Below are 19,794 nucleotides of genomic sequence, written 5' to 3'. Positions count from 1 at the left end.
TCACCTTGGCCCACTGACTCTGAATCCTTTCAGATGTGAAAGTGTCAAGACTGAAAAAGCTTAGACTGTTCAAATTTCACTTCCAACACTCTTCCATTATTTATCTAATAACACCTATCACCTGTTTTTATAAGTCGCAATAAATATAGGGATGGTGCTTTCTTAAAAGAATCTGGCACTCAGATTTCTACTTGCAATATTTGCATTTCTGCACTGATGGGAGCATCCCAGTTTGATGAGGTGTAAGCTGAGCTATACATTTCTGTGCCTAATGAGGACTCGGAGCAGCTGTGCTCCTTCTGAGAGTGCAATGCTGTGGCATGACTCTCGGCTGAGCTTGAACCAGACACATGAAAATAAGGCCAGGGGATTGTCTTCCACTCATTTCCATAGCAGAGTAGCACTCTGCGTGAGTGCACAGGATTGCTTCCTGGAGAGGGGGCTGCTCTGGGTACCGTATCGCATACCCAGACTGACGCCTGTCAAACACCTGTTACTGTTCGGCTAAGAAGGAAGGGATTGAATCAGAGCGAGATGGAACACAAACCACCCTTTGTAACGGGCTGAGAACTCAGTAGATGCTGATTGAGGAAAGTCATAGCATCAAACTCTTTTTATTTTCATCTAGATTCTTCTGAAAGTGGAAGTCTGTAACTTACAGCAGACAATAAAATACTTAACCAAGTAGTTGAAGCCTTTCCTCTTAAAATGAAATCGAAGCTGTGATGCTGGAATACATACTTCACAGTTGTCCTCTTGCCTTGATGTCAGCTTTGGTCTCAGGTCTAGGATGACTCTCACGCTACTTCATAAAGCAGAAAACATGGGAATGAAGTTTAGCTTTGAAAGTGCATATAGTAAAGGAAAGTCCATGCACTGATGTGTCAGATACAAGACTTCACAGCCATCAGTCAGCGTTTGATACCCCACGACTTCCCTTGGAGCAGTAAGGCCAGTTCTCCAGAACCCAAGCACCGTCTCTGGACTTGGTTCACGCTCTGTAAAGATGACACAGGTAGAGGGAGCACACCTGGTTACTTCAGGAGGACTTGGCGCTTGCCTGCTCACGCAACAAGCAAGCACTGGATACAATTACAATGAAAGCATTCCTCCTCAACTATTGCTTTAATTTTGCCGTGTGCTAACTGCAATAATGATGCAATTTTAGAAACAAGACTCTGCAGTATGATGGCCAGCGGCTGGCAATTTACCTCCAGCGCAGCTTCCACTTAGGACCGAAGTATATGCGGTACTGTCAGATTCAGAACACGACGGGACTTGGGAATCGCGTTTTCTCCCTCTGTTGGTCTGTTTGACACAGCATTTGTCCTGTATAATGCTGTGGCTGCACTGCTTCTCAGCTGCATCCTTAGCAATGAGCAGAAAACTCCTGATCCATAATTGGCACATGCAAAATATTGTATCATGCAATAGCTAAGTTTAAAAAGTCGCTATTAAATTTAAAACTTTATCTACAAAAATCTACAGCTTCTTAGATACACTATCAACAACTTGTGCTAGAGGCTGGTAATGAACAGATGCAAGATACCATTCCCTACTTGGGGGCTTTTTATTCCTTTCAAAAGTCATTATCTTACTTTCAAAATTTTAAATATTTATTCTGAAATGCTATATTACATTAACACATAAAATTATTTATATCCAGACGTTCACCCGACCTTTCTGTTTTGTAGTATGGTTCACCCAGCAGCAAGTATCAATCATTAGTGCTATATCTGACAGCACCGTGGACTGTAAAACCTTATTCGAGGCAAGATGCGGTAGTTTATTTAAACCACTGTTTCAGAAGGACAACTAGTTCTCAGAGGGCTGCTACACAGGGACAGCGTAACTGTGGCCATCCTAACACCCTGCCCCTTGCAAGTTAAGAGAAAATACTGTGTATCTTGCTTACAAGATCTATTCCTCAATGGCAAGTAAGATATCTTTGCATAAAGACAGTTCATAACTGGCTACTTTACTGTGGTGGTTCTAAAAAAACCCAAAACCAACATTCTGTCTCCATATGTTACTTTTTTGTGCACAGCTTTCTCTATAGTTTATCCCTTAGTATTAGAAAGTTATTGCAGCTTATAAATCAGCTGGTAACACTTTGTCTTCGTTCTGCTGGAATAAGTCTTTCTTCTCACTGAAGTAATTACTTGAAAACAATCTGCTGAAGAGATCACGGAAGTCTTCACCAGTTACACCATTCCAGTCTGTAGGTGTGGTGTGTAATTCCTCTCAAGGAACACAGATCAAAGCAGGTTACTTTCCAAGACTAGAAAAGTCTGGTCCTCCTTTGCTGTAATTTCCAGAAATTTCTGCCCCGCTGAAGTCAAATCCGGGGTTCTGATGGAGATAAAAGTTTAGTAGGTAGATTACTCTTAATAAAAATGTTTCAAAAAAACCAAACCCAAACATCCAACTAGCAACAAGCCCGAAGCTGTTTCTGTTCATGTTCTGCAGCTCTAACAAGGACACATAACAATCAATTTGTCATCCATTTGTCATGGCACCAAAGCTCCTGGAAAACGCATCAATAAATAAACCCTGCATCATCATAATTTAGTTGCCTGCTGCTGGAGTGACTTTGTAACCCTGTTCTTAATGTGGCAAACAGTTAGATCTCCCAGTAAAGAAATATTAAGGAAAGTTTAAGAAAAATTTCTGGCTACTGGTGTGCCTTGAAATTACTGTTTGAAAACGTAAGTACATGCCACGCTGGATAACCAGTTTCACAAGAATGATGTTCTCTGTTGCCGTACAGAGCGTGCCGATTCAGCTGTTCAGTCATCAGCCGTCACTCTACAGCTCTGCACACACGCACAGGCATAGTCACATGCTAAAGCTGTACCAAAACAATTTCAGCTATTTTAGTAAAAAGGGCAAGGAAAATATTTTCCAGTTAACTATTCTACATCATCTGATGTTATGGACAAACGTATTCAACAGAGCTTGACGTTAGAAGCTTGCTGTAAATATGGCCATGTCTTAATTCTAGATAATAACAGAAATTGCGTGTAGCCTGAGTTAAGAGTTGTTAGTATTCTGCAACAAACCCTACAAGGCCACCCCGCCCTCAACTTCTCCCAAACCCCTGAGACAGGCTGCAGACGGAATAACCTCCTGAAAGGACACCGAGAAAGCCTCGGGAGTGTTCCCATACGCTGACCGACAGTCGATGTTTCCACGGCACTGGACAGCAGAACAATTTTGCCCAGCTTTCACAGCCATAACCTCTGCGCACAAACACGACGTACAGGGAGTAATCACGGCCCTTGAACTTGCCTCTCTTTGGAATCGCTCCAGGGTGAGCTTCCTTTGCATCTGGTCCTGCACCCAAGGATCAGCAGCATACTCATTTTCTAACAGAGACGTCCAACAATTTCCAGCATCGCGGTTTGTCTTCATCAGAACAATGCGTATCAGCTTCCTGTCTTCTGTCAAACGCAACCAGACACACAAACCAACCATTAAACTCAGTCCTTTTTTCTTCTTTTGGTGAATTCACTGTTAACAAGCATGGGATTTTTTTGGTGAAGAAATTTAAATTCTTAATGCCAATGCCAACAGGGTTATTGACAAATAAACAAACATTCACAAGAAACAGAAATGCTGAAGCAAAGACAACCTACACAGCCCTCTCTCCCCTCCCTGGCCTGTAAAATGCTGAGGCTGTTTTAAGGGATTAAAGCACAGTTCGTAAGTACTTTTGTTACAAACCTACACTAACCTTTTAGAGAGCTTCACAACAGAGAAAAGATTATATACACCTCAGCTAAGGCCCTAACGAAGGAGTGGAGGTCAGGCTTTACAGAGACTTACTGCCAATAAAATCCAGAGCTAAGTTTCAGTGACATACAGAGGTATAATCCATCTGTTTAAACACAGACAGTATGCCTACAGACAATATATCGCAAGCACATTTCAAAGTTAACACCTAGGACGTTTAGTTCTACTTAACTGAATAAATACAGCATTATAAAGTGCATTTTGAAGATTGTTGGCATACTGGAGAAGAGTAGGCTTCACTTCACAATGTTTCTTTACGCTTCTACTTTTCACCTTTAAGTTACTAAATTATCAATCAGTATTTAGAACAAATATTAAATGGAAAACAAAAGCCATCACCGGAAAACATTAAGTGAGAGGCACAGTCCACAAAGACAATGGCCAACACCCCAAATAGTCCGAACACTTAACAATGTTTATGATGTAACGATCAGAGCAGCTTTTTTTGCTCATTATCTGTAGGTAGCTTAGTGTGATTTTGAGATTGCTTTTCGATTCTCTTGGACTGTCGTTTTTTTCACCCATCCCAAAAAAAAAAGCCATAGCACATCACCTATCCCAAAACACACATAAAAGAAGGAGGAAAAAAAAACCCCAAGAAAAGTAACAATTACGGATGGGCACACACCACATAGCTGTACCATAACCGCCTAGCTTTAACGAGAGTTTGCAAAACACCTTCTCACTACGGCAGGGTTTGTAACCCACTGGCCGCTGCCCTCCGAGAAGCAGCACTTTCCCACTGACCATCATCTCTAGGGCTGCTGGACTGCCCCAGTTCCTTGGTCTGGCCATGGCGACTGCCTTTTTCACACAGCTATGCACAGGGAAGAAAGTAATCTTTCCCATTCAAAAACAAAGGGTAAACTCTCCTACAGCACAGGCTGAGAAACTCCACCTCCCTCAAGACTCCCCTTCACGGGTCGGTTATTACCTAACGTCCACGTTGCTTCATCGGTTATGGTAGAGTCAAAGAGTTTACCCTGCAAGAGACGTGACACCGTTACACCCCGGAACGCCCGCTCGGTCCCGGCTGGCGCCGCACCCCGCAGTGTGACTCCCGCGTCACCTCCTCCTGTGCTGCCGGCAGAGAGCAGGGGACGCGGCCCCCGCGAGTGCCAGCGCCCGCGGGCGGCCGGAGAATTCTCTCTCGCGGTGCCAATCTTGGGGCTTTGCGTTTTTCGAAGCTGTCGCGGCCTCAGTGTCTCAGCCCAGCGCGGGGGCTGCGGTTCCCCGAGGGGGACGCCATTGCCGACAGCCCCGCCCTGGGAACGCCCCGCGTTCCGCCGCGGGTCCCGCACCGACGCCAGACTGCCAAGGCCGAGCTGAAGCTCCTCATGACGCGCGGCTCTGCGGGTTTCCTTTGGCTTCCAACAGCGAGCGCAGCCCAAACACCTCCCGCCCCGCCACGAGAGCGGCCCGCCGGCCCGCCCGAGCCCGCCGCCTCCGAGCCGCCCCTCCCGGCAGCCGGTACCTGCAACACCTCCAGGCCACCCACGGAGAGCTCGATACGACGGCTCTGCAGGCTGCAGCGCACGTCCTGCGCGCGGGTGCCCGACGGCACCTGCACCTCGATGAACACCTCCTCCAGCGTCTGGTACCACCGGCCCCACGGCGTCCCGCAGGGCACAGCCCCGCTCCGCTCCTCGAATGGCGCCGACATCGGCGACTACGGCCCGCCCCGCCCCGCGCATGCGCGCAGCCCGGGACGGCCCGCTCGCCACGCCCCACAATTCCCTTCTCGCCCATGCGCGCAGACCTGTTGACCCGCCCGACAAAGCCCTCCCCACCCGAACGTCCCTCCCCGCGCATGCGCGCAGCCTGGCCCGCCCACCTCGCACTGCCCCGCCCCGCCACGCAGGGCCCGCCCCGCCCAGCATGTTCCGACCTGCGCATGCGTAATGGCCCGCCGCGCCTGGTTGCCCGCCCACCCACAGGCACACCGCGCCTGCTCCGCGCAGGGCGCGCTGATTGGCTGAGCGCGCCTGGAGCGGGACGAGGTGATTGGCTGCCCGGGGAACGCGGGGGGGAGGGCGGTTGGGACCGTTGCAGGTGGCGGGCAGTGCTGCGCTGGGCTCCCTCGGCCGCCATGGCGTTCTGCAGGGCTCCGCTCCGGCGCTTGGACCAGAGCTCGGGTACGGGCGCGGTGGGGAGGGAGCCCGGGCCCCTGGCGGTGGCTGCAGGGGGAAGGGGGGCCGGCCAGGACCTCGGTGCTTTCCTCTCCTCCTGCCCGTGTCGCCTCTGGGAGGGGAGCTGCCCGGCCGTTACCTCAGCGCGTCCCGCTGCTCCCGCCCGTGTGCCCCCCTGAGGGGAGCTGTGTGCGGGGGGCTCTCGCGTGAGCCCTTGTGAGGAAAAACACCCCGGAATGAGGTCGAGTCCTGGGCAGGCGCGGGCAGACGGCTGCGCGGTGCGGCAGCGCTGAGCTCTGTGCGTAGATGTGGGCGCGGGAAACGCAGCAGCGGCAGACGAGGCCTTGCCCGCCTGCTGCTGTCTGGAGACAGAGCTGCGAGGGCAGCGCCCGGAGCCGGGCGCAGCGGCAGCCCCGCGGCGGGAGCGTTTGCTGCTGGCCGAGTTTCTGCCCGGGAGCTTGTGGCTGCAGCTGAGGGAAGGCCTCTCTGCCACCCTCCCCTGAGCTCCCCTGAAATGGAGCTGCTCTCGGTTGGAGGAGGCTGCATCGAGCTAAGAAGATGCTCTCAGCCTTTGGTTTGTTTCTTTATGGAAGTTAATGCACCGCTGTCCCTAAAAAGATGCCTTGCCGTGTGGTGGCTGTAAATCGTGGTTTCTAGTTCTGTTCGCAGTGTCACAAACCAAGCCTTTCCCCCACCACGTGTGCTTTATGTTTTCTTCCTGTCTGCGGGGAGGAGGAGGAGAACTGAGGCTCCGGTTGTTGGCTGTTTTTTCTTCTCTGTTTTTAAGCGGATTTAACTTAGAGGTATTACTGTTTTCAAGTCAGTGAAGTTGAAAACCCTGTCATTTGACTTAATAGTTCTCTGCTGTTCTGAAAATCTCACTTCTAGTGTGTACCCCGCTGCGAGGATCCTGTGACGTCAAGTCTTCAGACGCACTGAAAAGTTCTCTGCCCTCTGAAACCTGTCGGCGGGTTAGGAAGCAGAAGAGTAAGTAGTCCTAGAAGCTGCACAGAAAGCAGTGCTGTCACATCCTTGAATGCTGCAATGGTTGGTGCTCACGTGCTGTTCCTGCTCTGCCCTTGGTCAGAACTGGGTTCCTGTCGCAGGGGCTCACTGCCCAGCTTGCAGCTCAAGGGGATGCAGCTGTAAAAACATGTCTAAGTGAATCTTCCAAAAGTAGCCTTCTATGTGACTTCTGCTAATTAGGGGGACCTCTAGAGACCCAATAAATGATTTAACTACTTCATTAGCAGACAGCAGGGTTGGGGGGGAGGGGACGGACACATGACACGACACACCTGGCAGAAGCTGAATTCTCAAACTGGGTGTCATCTGGTAGCCTCTCCCTAAACTCTGTCAAGTGCCCAGATGACTGACATGGAACTGCCTGGCTGCAGCAAGAAAACACTGGCACTGGCTTGGCAAGTGGGCAGGCTAGCACTCGGGTGGCCTTCTCCCTTTTGTACAAGAAGTCAATTGGCCTCGTCTCGTTGGGCTCAATTGCCCACGCTGTCTGCATGCCCACCCTCTTCCTTCACCATTCTTTTCTGCATCCATCTGCAGGCGAGACAAATCCCAGCAGCGAGAAGAGCGCACCTGCCCTGGTGACTGGCAGGAGACTCGTGCCTCTCGGATCAACAGTAAGACTCTGCCGTCGTGTCTGTAGCGCTGTGAAATTGCAGCTGAGCCTGACTGTGACGAGTCCAATCCTGTCTCCCCTTTGGACAACTGCTATTAACCTGCCCGAGTACGCTGTGAAACACACTGTTGTACCTGTATTCCTGAGTAGGCAGGAAGGAGAAAGGAAACTGCAGCGTCTCTGGGTATCACGTGAGGATTGCTTGGGGCTCCAGAGTGGCTTGTTGTCTTTGCTGTTACGGTGTTGGGCTTTTTTGCCTCTTGCTCCCTGTGTGATTCCGGTGCAGCTGCTGCTGCTTCAGAAGGTCCTGCTTCTGGTTTCATGTGGTGGACAGGGCAAGGCAGAAACCTGATGGTAAAAGAAACAAAGAGAGGATGATAGTGTGTGTGTACAGGTTCTCGGCGCAACGTGCGAGGCTGTGGATTTGAAGGTGTGTAGGTTAGGTTGAAAAATGATCACCCCGGCTTCCTACTTTAGTTTACTGGTACTGGTGATGTGGGACGCAATTCTACAAACAAAGCTGTGTTTCAGAGGTTAAAATGTTCTTTATGGAGTGCTGATGTCTCGAGCTTCCCTGATCTCATGGCAATGGCCATGAGCTGTCCTTTCAGAGCAATGCTTATGAGAAAGCACAGGGGTAAAACCCATCCTAACCTGCTGCTTGTCTGCCCTGTTTGAGAGAGACGTTTGCTTTTTGTTTGGGGGGTGTGTGTATCTTCAGTAATACTGCCTGTATGAAAGCATCCGCCGCCGTATGTAACGGTGGTGTTAAACTGCTGTGCAGCTAGAGATCAGTTTACATATTTCTAATACATCTGTTTTCAGCAGCCAGCTAATGGGACTCTGAAGCCCCAGAAAGATCCTGTCCTTATGAAAGAGAAAAACAAACAGAAGAGACTGGAGAAGGAGGTATGAATGCATCATGCGGGCGCAGTCCTGTCGTATGTTTCCCACTTAGTGTCATCAGACGTACAAATTGGGAAGGTTGGCCTCTCTTGCGTGACACAGCATGCGAGTAGTTTGCAAGCAGCTCTGTGCAGGGCAGAGATTATCAAATGTTATGGTGTGCAGAAAACATTGGGTTTGTCCATAGAATTACATTGATTCCTACTGATTGTGAACAGCTGTGCAGTCAGTGGAGGTTTTTTTTAAACAACCAAAAAAAGAGGGAGGGGGGAAGGGGAAGAACCAAGTCCTATGTTCTCTACCCCAAAAAGGTTCTGGTTTATTTACCAACTGTTTGCTGAGATTTTTGCTTCGTGATTGACATAATGTTAAACTTGAACGGGCAGCTAGCTTTTCCTTATCAGTACACTTCTGTGTACAAATCCAGGCTGCGTGCGTCTCACAAGTCCCACGCTGTCTTTCTGTTCCGCAGCAAAGAGGAGAGCTGGCTTCTGTTGGAAGCTGAAGCTAAGACTGTTGTAACTTTAACGGGTTGTACTGGCTCAGCAGCGTAAAATCAGGCAGCTGAAATGCTGGCACTGCAAACCTGTGGTGTGTAACGACAGAGAATTGTGGCGATTGGGCCATCTCCTTTGCTGCAAATGACAGAGTTGAAGATGCATGTTCTGAAATAAAGCTAATACAGTTGGGATACTCAGCCTCTCCAAGAACACCACAGGCATAAACTAGTGCTGAAGGGTAATACTAGGAAAGAGAGCAAATATCTTTTGTTTTAGATTCGTGCGTTAGTGCGAGAGCGTGGAGAGCAGGATAAAAAGCTTCAGGCTCTGGATGAGGACTTTGCTAAGATGGAAGCAAAGCTGAGTGCTGCGGTTCAGGAGAAAACGTCGCTTCTGGCAAACGTTGCGGGCCTCAAGAAGCAGCTCCTGGAACTGACGAGGACCAACAGCCTGCTGAAGTCAAAGGTATTCTCCCAGATGCGTGCGTCTTTGCGTAGGCTTTGTTGTGAAGCTCCCTGGGCACGAGGAAGCTTGAGGTGCCGATCAGCACGTGCTTTCACATTCCCCGTGCCCCCTCCTTGGCGCAGGGCTGGAGCCTGTCTGCTCTGGGGTCTTGTGCGCCTCTGCCTAGAGACAGAGCGGGCCCTGCTGACGTCCTTCTCGGGGACGGGTAGAGATGAGTGCTGTGGCTGGCGGGGAGACGCTTTTGGAAGGGCGTGTGAAGAGTAATGCGTGTGAAGGAGTTACGCTTAGTGACTTTCTGTTCATCTCTGATCAGCTGTCTGCAGATGGCACGCAGAAGAAAATGAGCAGCCTATGCATGGAGCTAATGAAGCTCAGAAACAAGAGATGTGCTAAGGAAAAGGTAGGAGCGTTTGCGCTGCACAGGGTAGCAGTTCTGAGCTGTTGAACAGACGAGGGAGGGCTTACAGCAGAGCTGCAGCTCGTGGTTTGTTTCTGTCCTCAGCTCGGTAGTTTCCTCTGCTTTCTGTAGAGTGAAAACAGAAGGGAAGAGCAGACAGCGAAGGTTCTTGATTTTGCTCTTGAGGCGCAGAGTAAATCTGAGTTCAAGTGCAGAAGCCTAGAAGTACCTCTGCTGCAATATCGCTCTGTTGGTCAGGTCATTAATTCCTTCATCAAACAGTGGTCAAAGTACCGTTTAAAGCTCTTCCACGCGTTTGCGTTTCTCAGGTGGTGGTGGCTGTTGCTGTTTGAACAAATACCGGGTGTCTGTACAGGGGGATGCTTTGAATCAGGGTCAGCAGAGTAGCAAGTGCCACCATTAAATTGCAGTTATGAATTCATTTCTGCTTCCCGCTGTTAGACGATTGATTTTGTTTTTTAGCAAATCTCATTTTGGTGGTAACATTTGGTTTTTGGGGCTTTTTTCAGACTGCGCTTGCAAAGCAGGAAGACATGGAAGCGAAGCTGCAGGAAGTGCAAAGGAATCTAGAGCATTCGAAAGGAAAAGCAGCACAGCTGGAAGAAAAACTGTAAGTAGAGAGGAAGGGAATGGGCTTAGGTGACGTGATGTCATCTAGCTGGGCTTATGTGCTTGCACCTGATAGTAAGCACATAGTTGAGGGAAAACACAGGCCTCCTCCCTGCTGAGAAGAAACAGAAATTATTAGTGTCTGTGACCTGGAATGAATCTGGTGGAATGAAGTTTTAGGCACGGCTGTGTTCCTGTAAAACGGACACACAAAACATTGTTCCTCTGGTCTAGCTGCCCTTTTCCAACAGACAAACCGTGTTGGTTGGAGCCAGTACCGGTTGGCCAGCCAGCTGGATTGTGAAAAGTATGCCTTACGTCTGAGGCGTGACTCAAGGATTGATTTTCACTTGCTTACCTGCAAACAAATAGCTGACAGGTAGCTCTGAACTTTCAAATACATCCGTCATGACAAATTCTTGGGTTTAGGTCTGCTGCTGAGAGACAGAAAGCTGAAGATGTGTCTGACATTGAAAAACTCCTGGAATATATCAGAGAGCTCAGGTAAGAGCACAACGTTCTTTATTTGGACCGGCTGAGTTAAAAGGCAGTAAAACTAAGCCTGGCTGATGGCTGCTGAAGTCGAACCTTCGCAACAATTCTGTTTAACAGTATTAAAATAGAGCCGGGGGGCGGGGGGGGGAAGCAATCGGATGTTTTTCCACACAGTGGAAAGGAGTTGTAAGATATTCTTTTAATTATCTTTCTAAATGTCTCTCTAATAAGCTCACAAACCAAATTTGTCGTAACAAACACCTGAATTTTCTCCTGCAGCACTGTTGCAGACACAGTCGAGAAGTACAAACTGGATGCTGCCCGGATGGAAGAGGCGCTGCTAAAGAAAGACCAAGACCTCGAGGTCCTGAGGGATACCCTCAGAAAAAGAGAGGAAGAATCTTTTGAAGTGATCAAAGGACTTAAGGAAAGGTGTCAGCTGCTTGAAGAAGAGAAAGGTAACTGTTAGTCCTTGTGTGCTGTTCATACGTGGGACAGCTAATATGTCTGCAAGCACCTCAGACAGGTTTGGTGTCAAATGCCGTGTTCAGCGGGTGTGTTCCAAGTTAAGTCCTGTCTCTGAGCTCCAGCTGAAAACGGCTAGGCGTGTTTCACCAGTGTGGAAGCTCCCCGGAATCTGACATCTGTTAAGTCTGAATTTCTGTTTCGGTGGAAGGTTACTAAGGTAGAGAGTACAGACATGGAAACTGTTGACGTAGTGGGAATGGCTGCAACCTGAAAGCTGCAAACAAACGACTTGTTCCTCCTCTTCCTGGAGAAGCAGCACGACATTGTCCCCACCCACCGTTAGCAGCTTGCGCGCAAGTTTGTGGGGTATCGGGAATGTGTCGAGGGCTCCTTCTTCACCTCTTGGCCCCTCTCCACCAGACCCAGCCACTGTGCAGCCTGAGGCTGGTACCCAGTTCTCTGTTCACTGCTTGGCTTCTGCCTGCTGGCATTCTGTGCAAGAAGCTTTGGGGAAGTCATTGAGTTGTTTTTCCCCAACCGTCCTGCTTTCTGATGAAGGCAGGCGAATTGCTTGGCCCAAAGATTCCCGCTGTTCACGTTATTTTGGAAGTGGTGACTTTCAGCCAGTTTGGAGGAGTTTCCAGCTGGGTTAAAGATGTGGGTTGGTTTGGTTGTGGTGTTTTGTTTTGTTTTTTTTTCTTTCTCTCCCCTTTGCCTAACTAACTGTAAAGCTGGAATGGAAGTACTATGAAGAACAGACCATAGAATAGTTTGGGTTGGAAGGGACCTTCCCAGGTCATCTAGTCCAATGCCCTGCAGTGAGCAGGGACATCTCCAACTGGGTCAGGGTGCTCGGAGCCCCGTCCAGCCTGGCCCTGAATGTTCCCAGGGATGGGGCATCGACCACCTCTCTGGGCAACCTGGGCCAGGGCCTCACCACCCTCATTGTAAAAAATTCTTCCTTCTATCCAGTCTAAATCTGCCCTCTTTGAGTTGAAAGCCATTGCCCCCTGTCCTGTCGCAACAGGCCCGGCTAAAAAGCCTGTCCCCATCTTTCCTACGGGCGCCCTCTAAGCACTGCCAGGCTGCTCTAAGGTCTCCCCAGACCCTTCCCTTCCCCAGCCTGAGCAGCCCCAGCTCTCCCAGCCTTTCCTCCCAGCAGAGGGGTTCCAGCCCTCGGATCGTTGCTGGGGCCTCCTCTGGCCCCGCTCCCACAGCTCCAGCTCTGTCCTGTGCTGAGGGCTCCAGAGCTGGACGCAGGACTCCCGGGGGGCTCTCAGCAGAGCGGGGCAGAGGGGCAGAATCCCCTCCCTGGCCCGGCTGGAGGACAGAGAAGGGAGTTTGTGTTATATTGACGATTCCTCTATGCAGAGAAGGAGTTATCTGAGAGCAGAGGAAAATTCCTGAGTATGAATGCTCAAATAGAAGACCTGAAGAAAAGAATCAGCTTAGAAGAACAAGAACGCAAAAAACTGCTGCAGAAACATGAGGAGACAGTCTCTCAGCTGCAGCAAGAGAAGGTAAATACAGACTATCCATTAGTCTGCAGATAGACTCCCATCCCAGTGCCTGGCGCTAAAGGTTCTGACTTTGGTTACACGTGAGATGGCTGTATCAATCATGGTCTGATCTGTGGAACGTACGAGTGGGTGCTGGCCAGCAGAAACCGTGTGTGGTCGAGAGCTCGAAGAATCCTAGCTGGTGTGGTGGGGTATTTTGGTTCTTCCTCTAGGCTTGACCTTATTCTTGTGCTTTGAACGCTGCAAGTTGGTGTTTAGTATCTCGAGAAGTAACGGTGTCTTTAAACTCTGCCATACTCTGGCACGCAGGAGGCGTCTGCAGCAGCGCACCAGAAGCTACGAGAGTTTCAGCTGGAGGTAACAAGTGAGAGACGTCTTCTTGAAGAAGAGCTGAATGACACAATGAACGAGCTGAATAAATTACATGCGAAAGAGAAGAGATCTGAAGAGCTGGTGAAGCAGCTGGAACAAGAAATCAAAGTGCAAGATGTTGAGCTTGCGCAGATGGAAGCAGAGTTGAAAGGGTTTGTGAAAGAAACTTTCTGATTCTACAGCTTGGAAAGGAGAAACGTTAAATCAGTAGCATAAGCAAAGCCTCTGAGCCTAACTTGGGTTTGACACCTGAGGAGAGCTCTATTGATTTCTTGCTGGGTGTTGATTATTGGTAGCGATTAGACCTCATCCAGCTGAGTGACTGGAGCCAGTTTTATTTTGTCTTAACTTCAAACTGTTGAAGCAGCGTGCTGAGACTTGCTCGCCGTGCCAGTGCTGTAGGAATAGGGTGGTGCGGTGAGGGGTAAGCGCCGTGCGTGTCGCGTTGGATGCTTCTGCCCTGGAGAGGGCAACGACTGGGAAGGACTTTCAAGCAAGTTGCTGCTTCTTTTCACGTATTGAAAGTTTACTGCATGCTGAATTTTTCTTGCAGGAAGAATGCCGAGTTGGAGCAACTCCATGCAAGGCCCGGCAGCGCTGTTCTGCAGCTCCAGGAAGAGCACAGCAACGCGTTGCGTGAGCGCGGGGAGACTGCTGCTGCGTTTGAACGGTATTTAAGTTTCGTTAGGAGCTGGGACAGGCTTCTCTCTAAGATGACAGGACAATGTGCTGTTTATTCGTGTGCCCTGGTACTGAACTCTGTGTACGAGCGTTGGGGCAGTATTAGAGAAGAGAGCTTTGTGATGGAAGGTTTGATGGCATTAAGAAATTGATGTATTCCTTTGGAGTGCTGGTCGAGCGTAATGACGTACTCGGTGCCTAGCCCAGGAAACGGAATGTTTCTCCTGCCAAAGTCTGACCTGTCAGAATGCTCCAGTGCTCTTGGACCTCAGTGAGGGCTGTAACCAGTGCTGATGTTCTCTTTGCACTAAGATCTCTTGCAAAAAGACTGCTTGTTTAGGCGCAAAACTTGCCCTGAACCCAGATTATTTTCCTGCAGTTCTTGCAGACCTTTCTTCTCAAAATATTCAGGTCGTGGAAGTATTTCAAAAAGTGATACTGTTACTGCCAGGTATGCAGCACAACCATGGAGGATCAAGTGGGGTATCTGCCAAAGCAAGCTGCAGATCGTAGGTCTTTTGGTGTTGAAAATCAGCTTCAGATATGCTGTACCTTTTGTGTTTAAAATAGCTACCCAAAGGTGAAAATACCTGTCTTGCGGAATTTGTCGTAGTGTTAATGCTTATGGCTTTAGGGAAATGTGGGGTTTGTTTGGGGTTGTTTTTAAAAAAAACTTTTGTTTTATCCGTGCCAGAATGCTGCCATAGCTCCAGATTACAAAATCTCTTGGATTTGTTCAGATGACCTTGTGTTGCTCTTGTAAGGCCTGAACATGTCAATCTGTATTTTGTCTAAAGTAACGAGATGTTTCTTATTTGCGTGGTAATACCAGCTACAAGAAGACAACAGCTGAAGAAATAAGCAGCCTCAGAGTGGAGAACACCTCTCTGCGAGAAGAAATTGCCAGCCTGAAAAAAATGAGTCAGGAGAGTCGACAGCTGCTTCAGGAAGCAGAATGTGCTAAAAATAAAGTGGAAGAAGAATGCGCAAGGTACGAGAGAGACAAACTTCTCCTTAAGCTAAGGAATGCCCGCGAAGGCTTGCCTTCTGAACTAGAACTTGGCATACAGCGCTCTACCAGATAAAATCGGTATTCAGTTTAAGCTTTTGGTGTCTAGTTTAAAGTATTAAAGTATAATATTTAAAATACTTATGCCAAAGGGTAAAGTATGTGGTAAGTTTCTTCCTTTTCGCAGTGCAGAGGATTGAAAGTATTGACAGACAAAATTCATGACCTTTCTGTACGTTAGAAAATGGGTCTGTTCAATTGCGTTGACTTTTTCCTCGATGTGGAGCAGACAGGAAAAGGGCAACAGTTACCTGAAATACGTTGGGAGATTGTCTTGATCAGAAATACCAGTTGCAGTGACTGCTCCACAGATAAGATCCACAGGGGCAGACAAACAAATTCTGAGCGCAGAGCTCTCCCTCTTGCTGCTCTGAGTCGTGTCACCTCAAATTCTGCTCCCGAGCAGATGCCAGTGACCCGCCCGTGAGGTGCCGCTCTGCAGCGCGAGCGAGGCCAAGGCCCTCTCTCTGCCCGAGAGAAAGCACCGCAGCGCAGCTGCCGAGTAGCACCCCCCAGGAAGCTGTCTTGGGCCGCGAGCTGAGGCCGTGTTTCTCCTCCGGCTGTCTGGCAGCAGCCTGGTGGTGTGTGCTCTCCTTCCACCCACGGCACGGAGCGTGAGAAAGGCCCTTGCTATGGGCGAGTCACTCGACTGCTGGAGTGCGGCCTTTAAAGGCCCCAGTGTACGGTCACCCGTGGCAGACAACAGTGGGACCTGCCTGGACAGGAGCTGCGTTACGGAACGTGGTGTGTGTGTGCTGGAAGGCTTCCTTCCCCGCTGCTTTTAACGGAGTTCCTGGCTAGCTGCGGAAGCTGGGTTTAACTCAGCTACGCTCTGATCTTTTCAACTGGGGCATGTGGAGAAATGACTTGCTCAGCTGCATGGAAATGCTGTGTTGACCAAACTGAGTCTGGCATTTCTGATCTTCCCCGGTCTCTCTCTTTGCTGATTTGTAAAACGCCGCTGTAAAGTTTTGTGATGTTTCTATTGTCTTGCTCACCTAGAGCCAGTATATTAACAGTGTCCAGAGGACAACAGCAGCTTAGCCCAGCTTATTTTAAAAAACCTGTGCTGCTTAAGATGTTGCCCTTTCTTTCCTCCCCACCTGCTTAATACTGCCTCCAGCTCCCGTTAGAGCTGGTAAAAGAGCAAGGGCTGAAGAGTTCTTTGCTGGCTGAGGGTGCCAGGGGAGGGGTTCTCAGTCTCCACCCAGGGGAGGCTGGAGAGGGCAGGCAGTGCTTTAGGTGCAGGCAGGCATCCTGAGCTCTGGAGCACATCCTCGCTCCACAGTCTTGACTGGTTTCTGCTTGAGCAATCCTCTGCCAGTTAAGTCTGACTCTGAAGTCTCTTCCACTGCAAGCAGTTGGTGTTCAGCAGCCATAAATCAGAAATGCAGAATCCTTCCTTGCTTCAAAAGCACTGCTCTCTTTCTCATAGGAGAAGTTAAAAGTAATTGTGCCTCCTGGACTTGACCGCTTTCTGCGTTGTCGTTCTGCTCTTGTAGCACTGTTTGTGCAAATGATTAGCTCAGCTCTTCTACTAACAGCTTGTCAGCCATGGTTACTTGTGTTTTCAGATTTAGAGGAGTGTAAAAAAAATAACAAAATGAAAGAACAGGTTCACTAAGGATGGATGGTGTTTTCCTCAGGATGGTTTTAGAAATCCAGACAAAGGTTGCACTAAAAGAAGCAGAAAGAGAAGGAATGAGAGAGTCTTGCCTTGCACAAGTGACCACACTTAAGAAAAACCTGGAAGAGCAAACTGAAGATCTGAAAAGAGAACTCAAAGCGGAAAGATCAAGGTGACTTTCCTTAAACTAACCCTGCACGTTGCAGCAGATCAAAAGCTAGCGTGAAGAAGTGCTACGAGCTAACAGTGAGCGTCCTGAAACTCCACTTCTTGCTTTTTAGGAAGACCATAAATGCAGGTGTGACCTCCAGCTTAGAAGAAGAGGTGGAGACCTGGCGGAAGCTGTATGAAGATTTGAAGAACAAAACCAAGCCGTTTCAGGTGTGTGATGCAGCAGATGTCTGTCTGTGTCTGCTGGCTTCCGACTGGTGCCGGTGGCTCAGGTTCTGCTCCTGAGAAGCAGGCGTGCTGGTTCCCATTCTCAGCCATTTATCCTGCGGCGGTTTCCTAAGCTACTGTCCAGGAGCCAGCTATTCCCCTTCCCAGACCAGTCTGTCTTTAGATTTCAGTCCAGTAGAAAGCTGGGGAATCTAAAGGTTTCTAAATGTGTGTATTTCAGCAACAACTGGATGCATTTGAAGCAGAGAAGAGTGCGCTCTTACATGAGCATGGTGCTGCCCAAGAAGAACTCAATAAACTAAGCGAGGCGTACGCTGAACTCCTTGGCCACCAGAACCACAAACAGAAAATTAAGCATGTGCTGAAGTTGAAGGAAGAGAATGCCCACCTAAAGCAGGTTGGTGAAACGAAAAGCTACAAATGGGCATGTTATTGATTTGCTAGATTCCTTGGTGTGTTGCTCTAAATATTGACAGACTACTGATCCCGCAAACGACTGCGTTCCGTGGTTCTTAAATTCCCTGCCACAGCCAGGTTAGAACAAACCACCGGCCTCCTGCACCAGCAAGGGAATCTCTGTCAGTTTTGACTGAATGTGTGATGTGCAGAGGGATCACCAGTGCAAATAACTACCCCTGTTCTTAGCTGGGTTGGTTTTTCTTAGCTCTCTTGGAGGTTCGAGGCTTAGCAAACCATCTGCTGAAAGCAGCACCGGACAGTTTCGGGCTGCCCTGTGCTTGGTGGCCTTGCGCAGCAGTCGTAGTTCCTTTTTTAACGCCACGGAAAATTGTGTGCGTACATTTGTGGGTCGTGTTGCTCAGAAGCGCTGCTTCAGTGAAGGCTGAAGCAGGCTTTTCTGCTGTTCTTAATCTGACTTCCAAGTGTCCCGTTTTCTTTAGGATGTCTCAAAACTGCGTGTGTTGCTGGCGAAAGAAAAGCAAACCAACAGAGATCTCCAGGGGCAACTGAACGCAGTCCAGGGCATTCGGCGTTGTGATCCTTCCACAGCTTTCCAGCACACCAAGGAAAACATCCCTCCAGAAACTCCTCTGGAAGAAGGTAAGCTTAGATTCTTGTGTAACCACGTCCTTGTGGCTCTCAGGCTTACGCAAAGCAGGTACGACAGCCTCGTGCGGGCTGCTGCCTCTGGGGAAGGAGGGGGAAGGGCCGCTCGTGTGTCTTTCCCAGCGGATGCTGGAAGCAGCCCTCGACGGGCCTCATCTGGTGTGCTGCTGGTTTGCTGCTGGGCTTCCCAGCCCGGGGCCTGACGGAGCAGGCAGAGGGGTGGGTCAGGTCAGGCAGCAGCAGGAGTCTAGGGGAGCAAGAGGAGGGAGGGAGGGGTTACAGGCAGGCGGTTTGCACAATCTTGCAAGATGGGAGTTGGGTGTTGCTGCCGCGTGTCTCCTCCAGCTTCCCCGCTGGCGTGCGGGTGACACGTTGCGGCAGCCCGGGCGTGCGGCAGCGTCGCCTGGGCGGGCAGTGGGGAGAAGGGGCTCGGCCAGGGGCTCCAGCCCTGCTCCCGTAGCTGCTGCCTGCCCGGGCCCCGCGCTGCCGCAGGTGTTGAGGTGCGGATGCCCCGCCGATGCAGGCGGCGGGGGAAGGTGGCGAGCGCCCGGAGAAGCAGAGCTGGCGCGAGCGAGGGTGGGTGCGGGTCTCGCCCGGAGCCTCGTTCCACAGCGCATTCCCGGGGCTGAAATCCTGGCTTCCCCCTCTCTGGAGTCCAGTGCCTGCCTTCCCCAGCAGACAGACGATTCCTGACTCGCTGTGGGGGGAGCCACGGTGAAAAACCCAAACTTAGTCCCATTTTTCCATTGTAGGTGATCAGAACAAAATTTAATCTCCTCAGGCTGTGAAGAAAAATACCATAAATCCAAAAAAAGGTCACGGTTTTACTTATTTTTGTGTGCTGAATCTGCACAGTTTGTTTTCAGAAGAGCAGCTGACGCTCAGAGACGAGATTTCATTTGTCATCCTTATTCACCATTTCCTGAGAGATTTTTTTTTTTTTGCATCTATCTTGTATTTACAGCTTTATGTTAAATTTGCTGTTTCATTGAGGATGTTTGAGCGCAATAAAAGTTTTAAATGAAAGAATTTGTCTGTTTCCTTCACAGAGCAGGGATCAGACCCAAGGCCGCGGTGTAGTTGCCCTGCAGTTCTCTGTCCCAGCCTGAACTCTTGTCCCCAAGCCCGCTGTCCGTCTGGCCTCGGCGCCGGCCACCTCTCTGGGCTCGCAGGAGCTGCTGCAGCTGAAGGGGCCGCGCACCCAGCCTGCAGCGCCCTTGGCCTCTCGGCTCCTCTGGGTTTCCCCGGGCACAGCAGGAGATCCTGGGCCTGCAGGGAAGGGTGGAAGGCCGCGCTCTGGTGCCGGTGCCCGCTGCCCTCCTGCGCGGGGGTGCTGCCGAGGGCCGGCGCGCAGAGCTCCGCGGGCCGGGGCTCTGGCTGCGGGCACTGACTGCGTGAGCTGGCAGAGAGCTGACACCGCCTGGGCCAGGAGAGGGCGAACCCCCGGGTAGAGTCCCCGCAAAGAGAGGGCCGGGTCTGGGCTGCCCCGGGGCTGTGCGGTTCTGGGCTGCGCTACCCGAGCTGCCGGAGCCCCAGGGCGCGGGGCGGCTGCAGGTCTGGGCGCTGAGCCGTCCTCGGTCCCGGCTGGCGCCGCACCCCGCAGTGTGACTCCCGCGTCACCTCCTCCTGTGCTGCCG

At 50.3% G+C, this 19,794-nt stretch overlaps 2 protein-coding genes across 4 annotated transcripts; one reads left to right on the top strand and one right to left on the bottom strand.

Annotated features, from left to right (window-relative positions):
• Positions 1–595: 595 nt before the first annotated feature.
• On the bottom strand, positions 596–5,509 carry NUDCD2 (NudC domain containing 2). 2 transcript variants are annotated; one of them, XR_012766083.1, is made up of 5 exons: positions 5,270–5,509; positions 4,730–4,778; positions 3,292–3,443; positions 1,212–2,352; positions 596–998 (listed from the first exon to the last, which is right to left on the bottom strand). XR_012766083.1 is itself a non-coding variant. In XM_075441998.1 (4 exons), exons 1-4 carry the CDS (start codon positions 5,456–5,458, stop codon positions 2,269–2,271), a joined length of 474 nt encoding a protein of 157 aa, XP_075298113.1. In that variant the 5' UTR covers positions 5,459–5,509; the 3' UTR covers positions 596–2,268. The 2 variants fall into 2 exon arrangements, 1 of the variants encoding a protein (XP_075298113.1); XM_075441998.1 differs by having other exon boundaries at positions 596–2,352.
• A 334-nt stretch (positions 5,510–5,843) lies between these two features.
• On the top strand, positions 5,844–19,171 carry LOC142364012 (hyaluronan mediated motility receptor-like). Of its 2 annotated transcripts, none has more exons than XM_075442109.1 (18): positions 5,844–5,930; positions 6,813–6,911; positions 7,488–7,564; positions 8,392–8,472; positions 9,246–9,434; positions 9,748–9,834; positions 10,362–10,462; positions 10,891–10,965; positions 11,236–11,414; positions 12,796–12,944; positions 13,254–13,468; positions 13,870–13,986; positions 14,830–14,988; positions 16,713–16,865; positions 16,975–17,074; positions 17,313–17,489; positions 17,992–18,151; positions 18,910–19,171. In XM_075442109.1, the coding sequence occupies exons 1-18, from the start codon at positions 5,885–5,887 to the stop codon at positions 18,927–18,929; spliced, it is 2,184 nt and encodes a 727-aa protein (XP_075298224.1). In that variant the 5' UTR covers positions 5,844–5,884; the 3' UTR covers positions 18,930–19,171. The 2 variants fall into 2 exon arrangements, with proteins under 2 accessions (XP_075298224.1, XP_075298223.1); XM_075442108.1 differs by having other exon boundaries at positions 8,389–8,472.
• The last annotated feature ends 623 nt before the right edge of the window (positions 19,172–19,794 follow it).

The sequence above is a fragment of the Opisthocomus hoazin genome, chromosome 23 (assembly GCF_030867145.1).
Source record: "Opisthocomus hoazin isolate bOpiHoa1 chromosome 23, bOpiHoa1.hap1, whole genome shotgun sequence".
Taxonomy (NCBI): Eukaryota; Metazoa; Chordata; class Aves; order Opisthocomiformes; family Opisthocomidae; genus Opisthocomus; species Opisthocomus hoazin.
The sequence above is the reverse complement of the archived record's forward strand: the minus strand, read 5'-3'. Positions and strand labels throughout refer to the sequence as shown.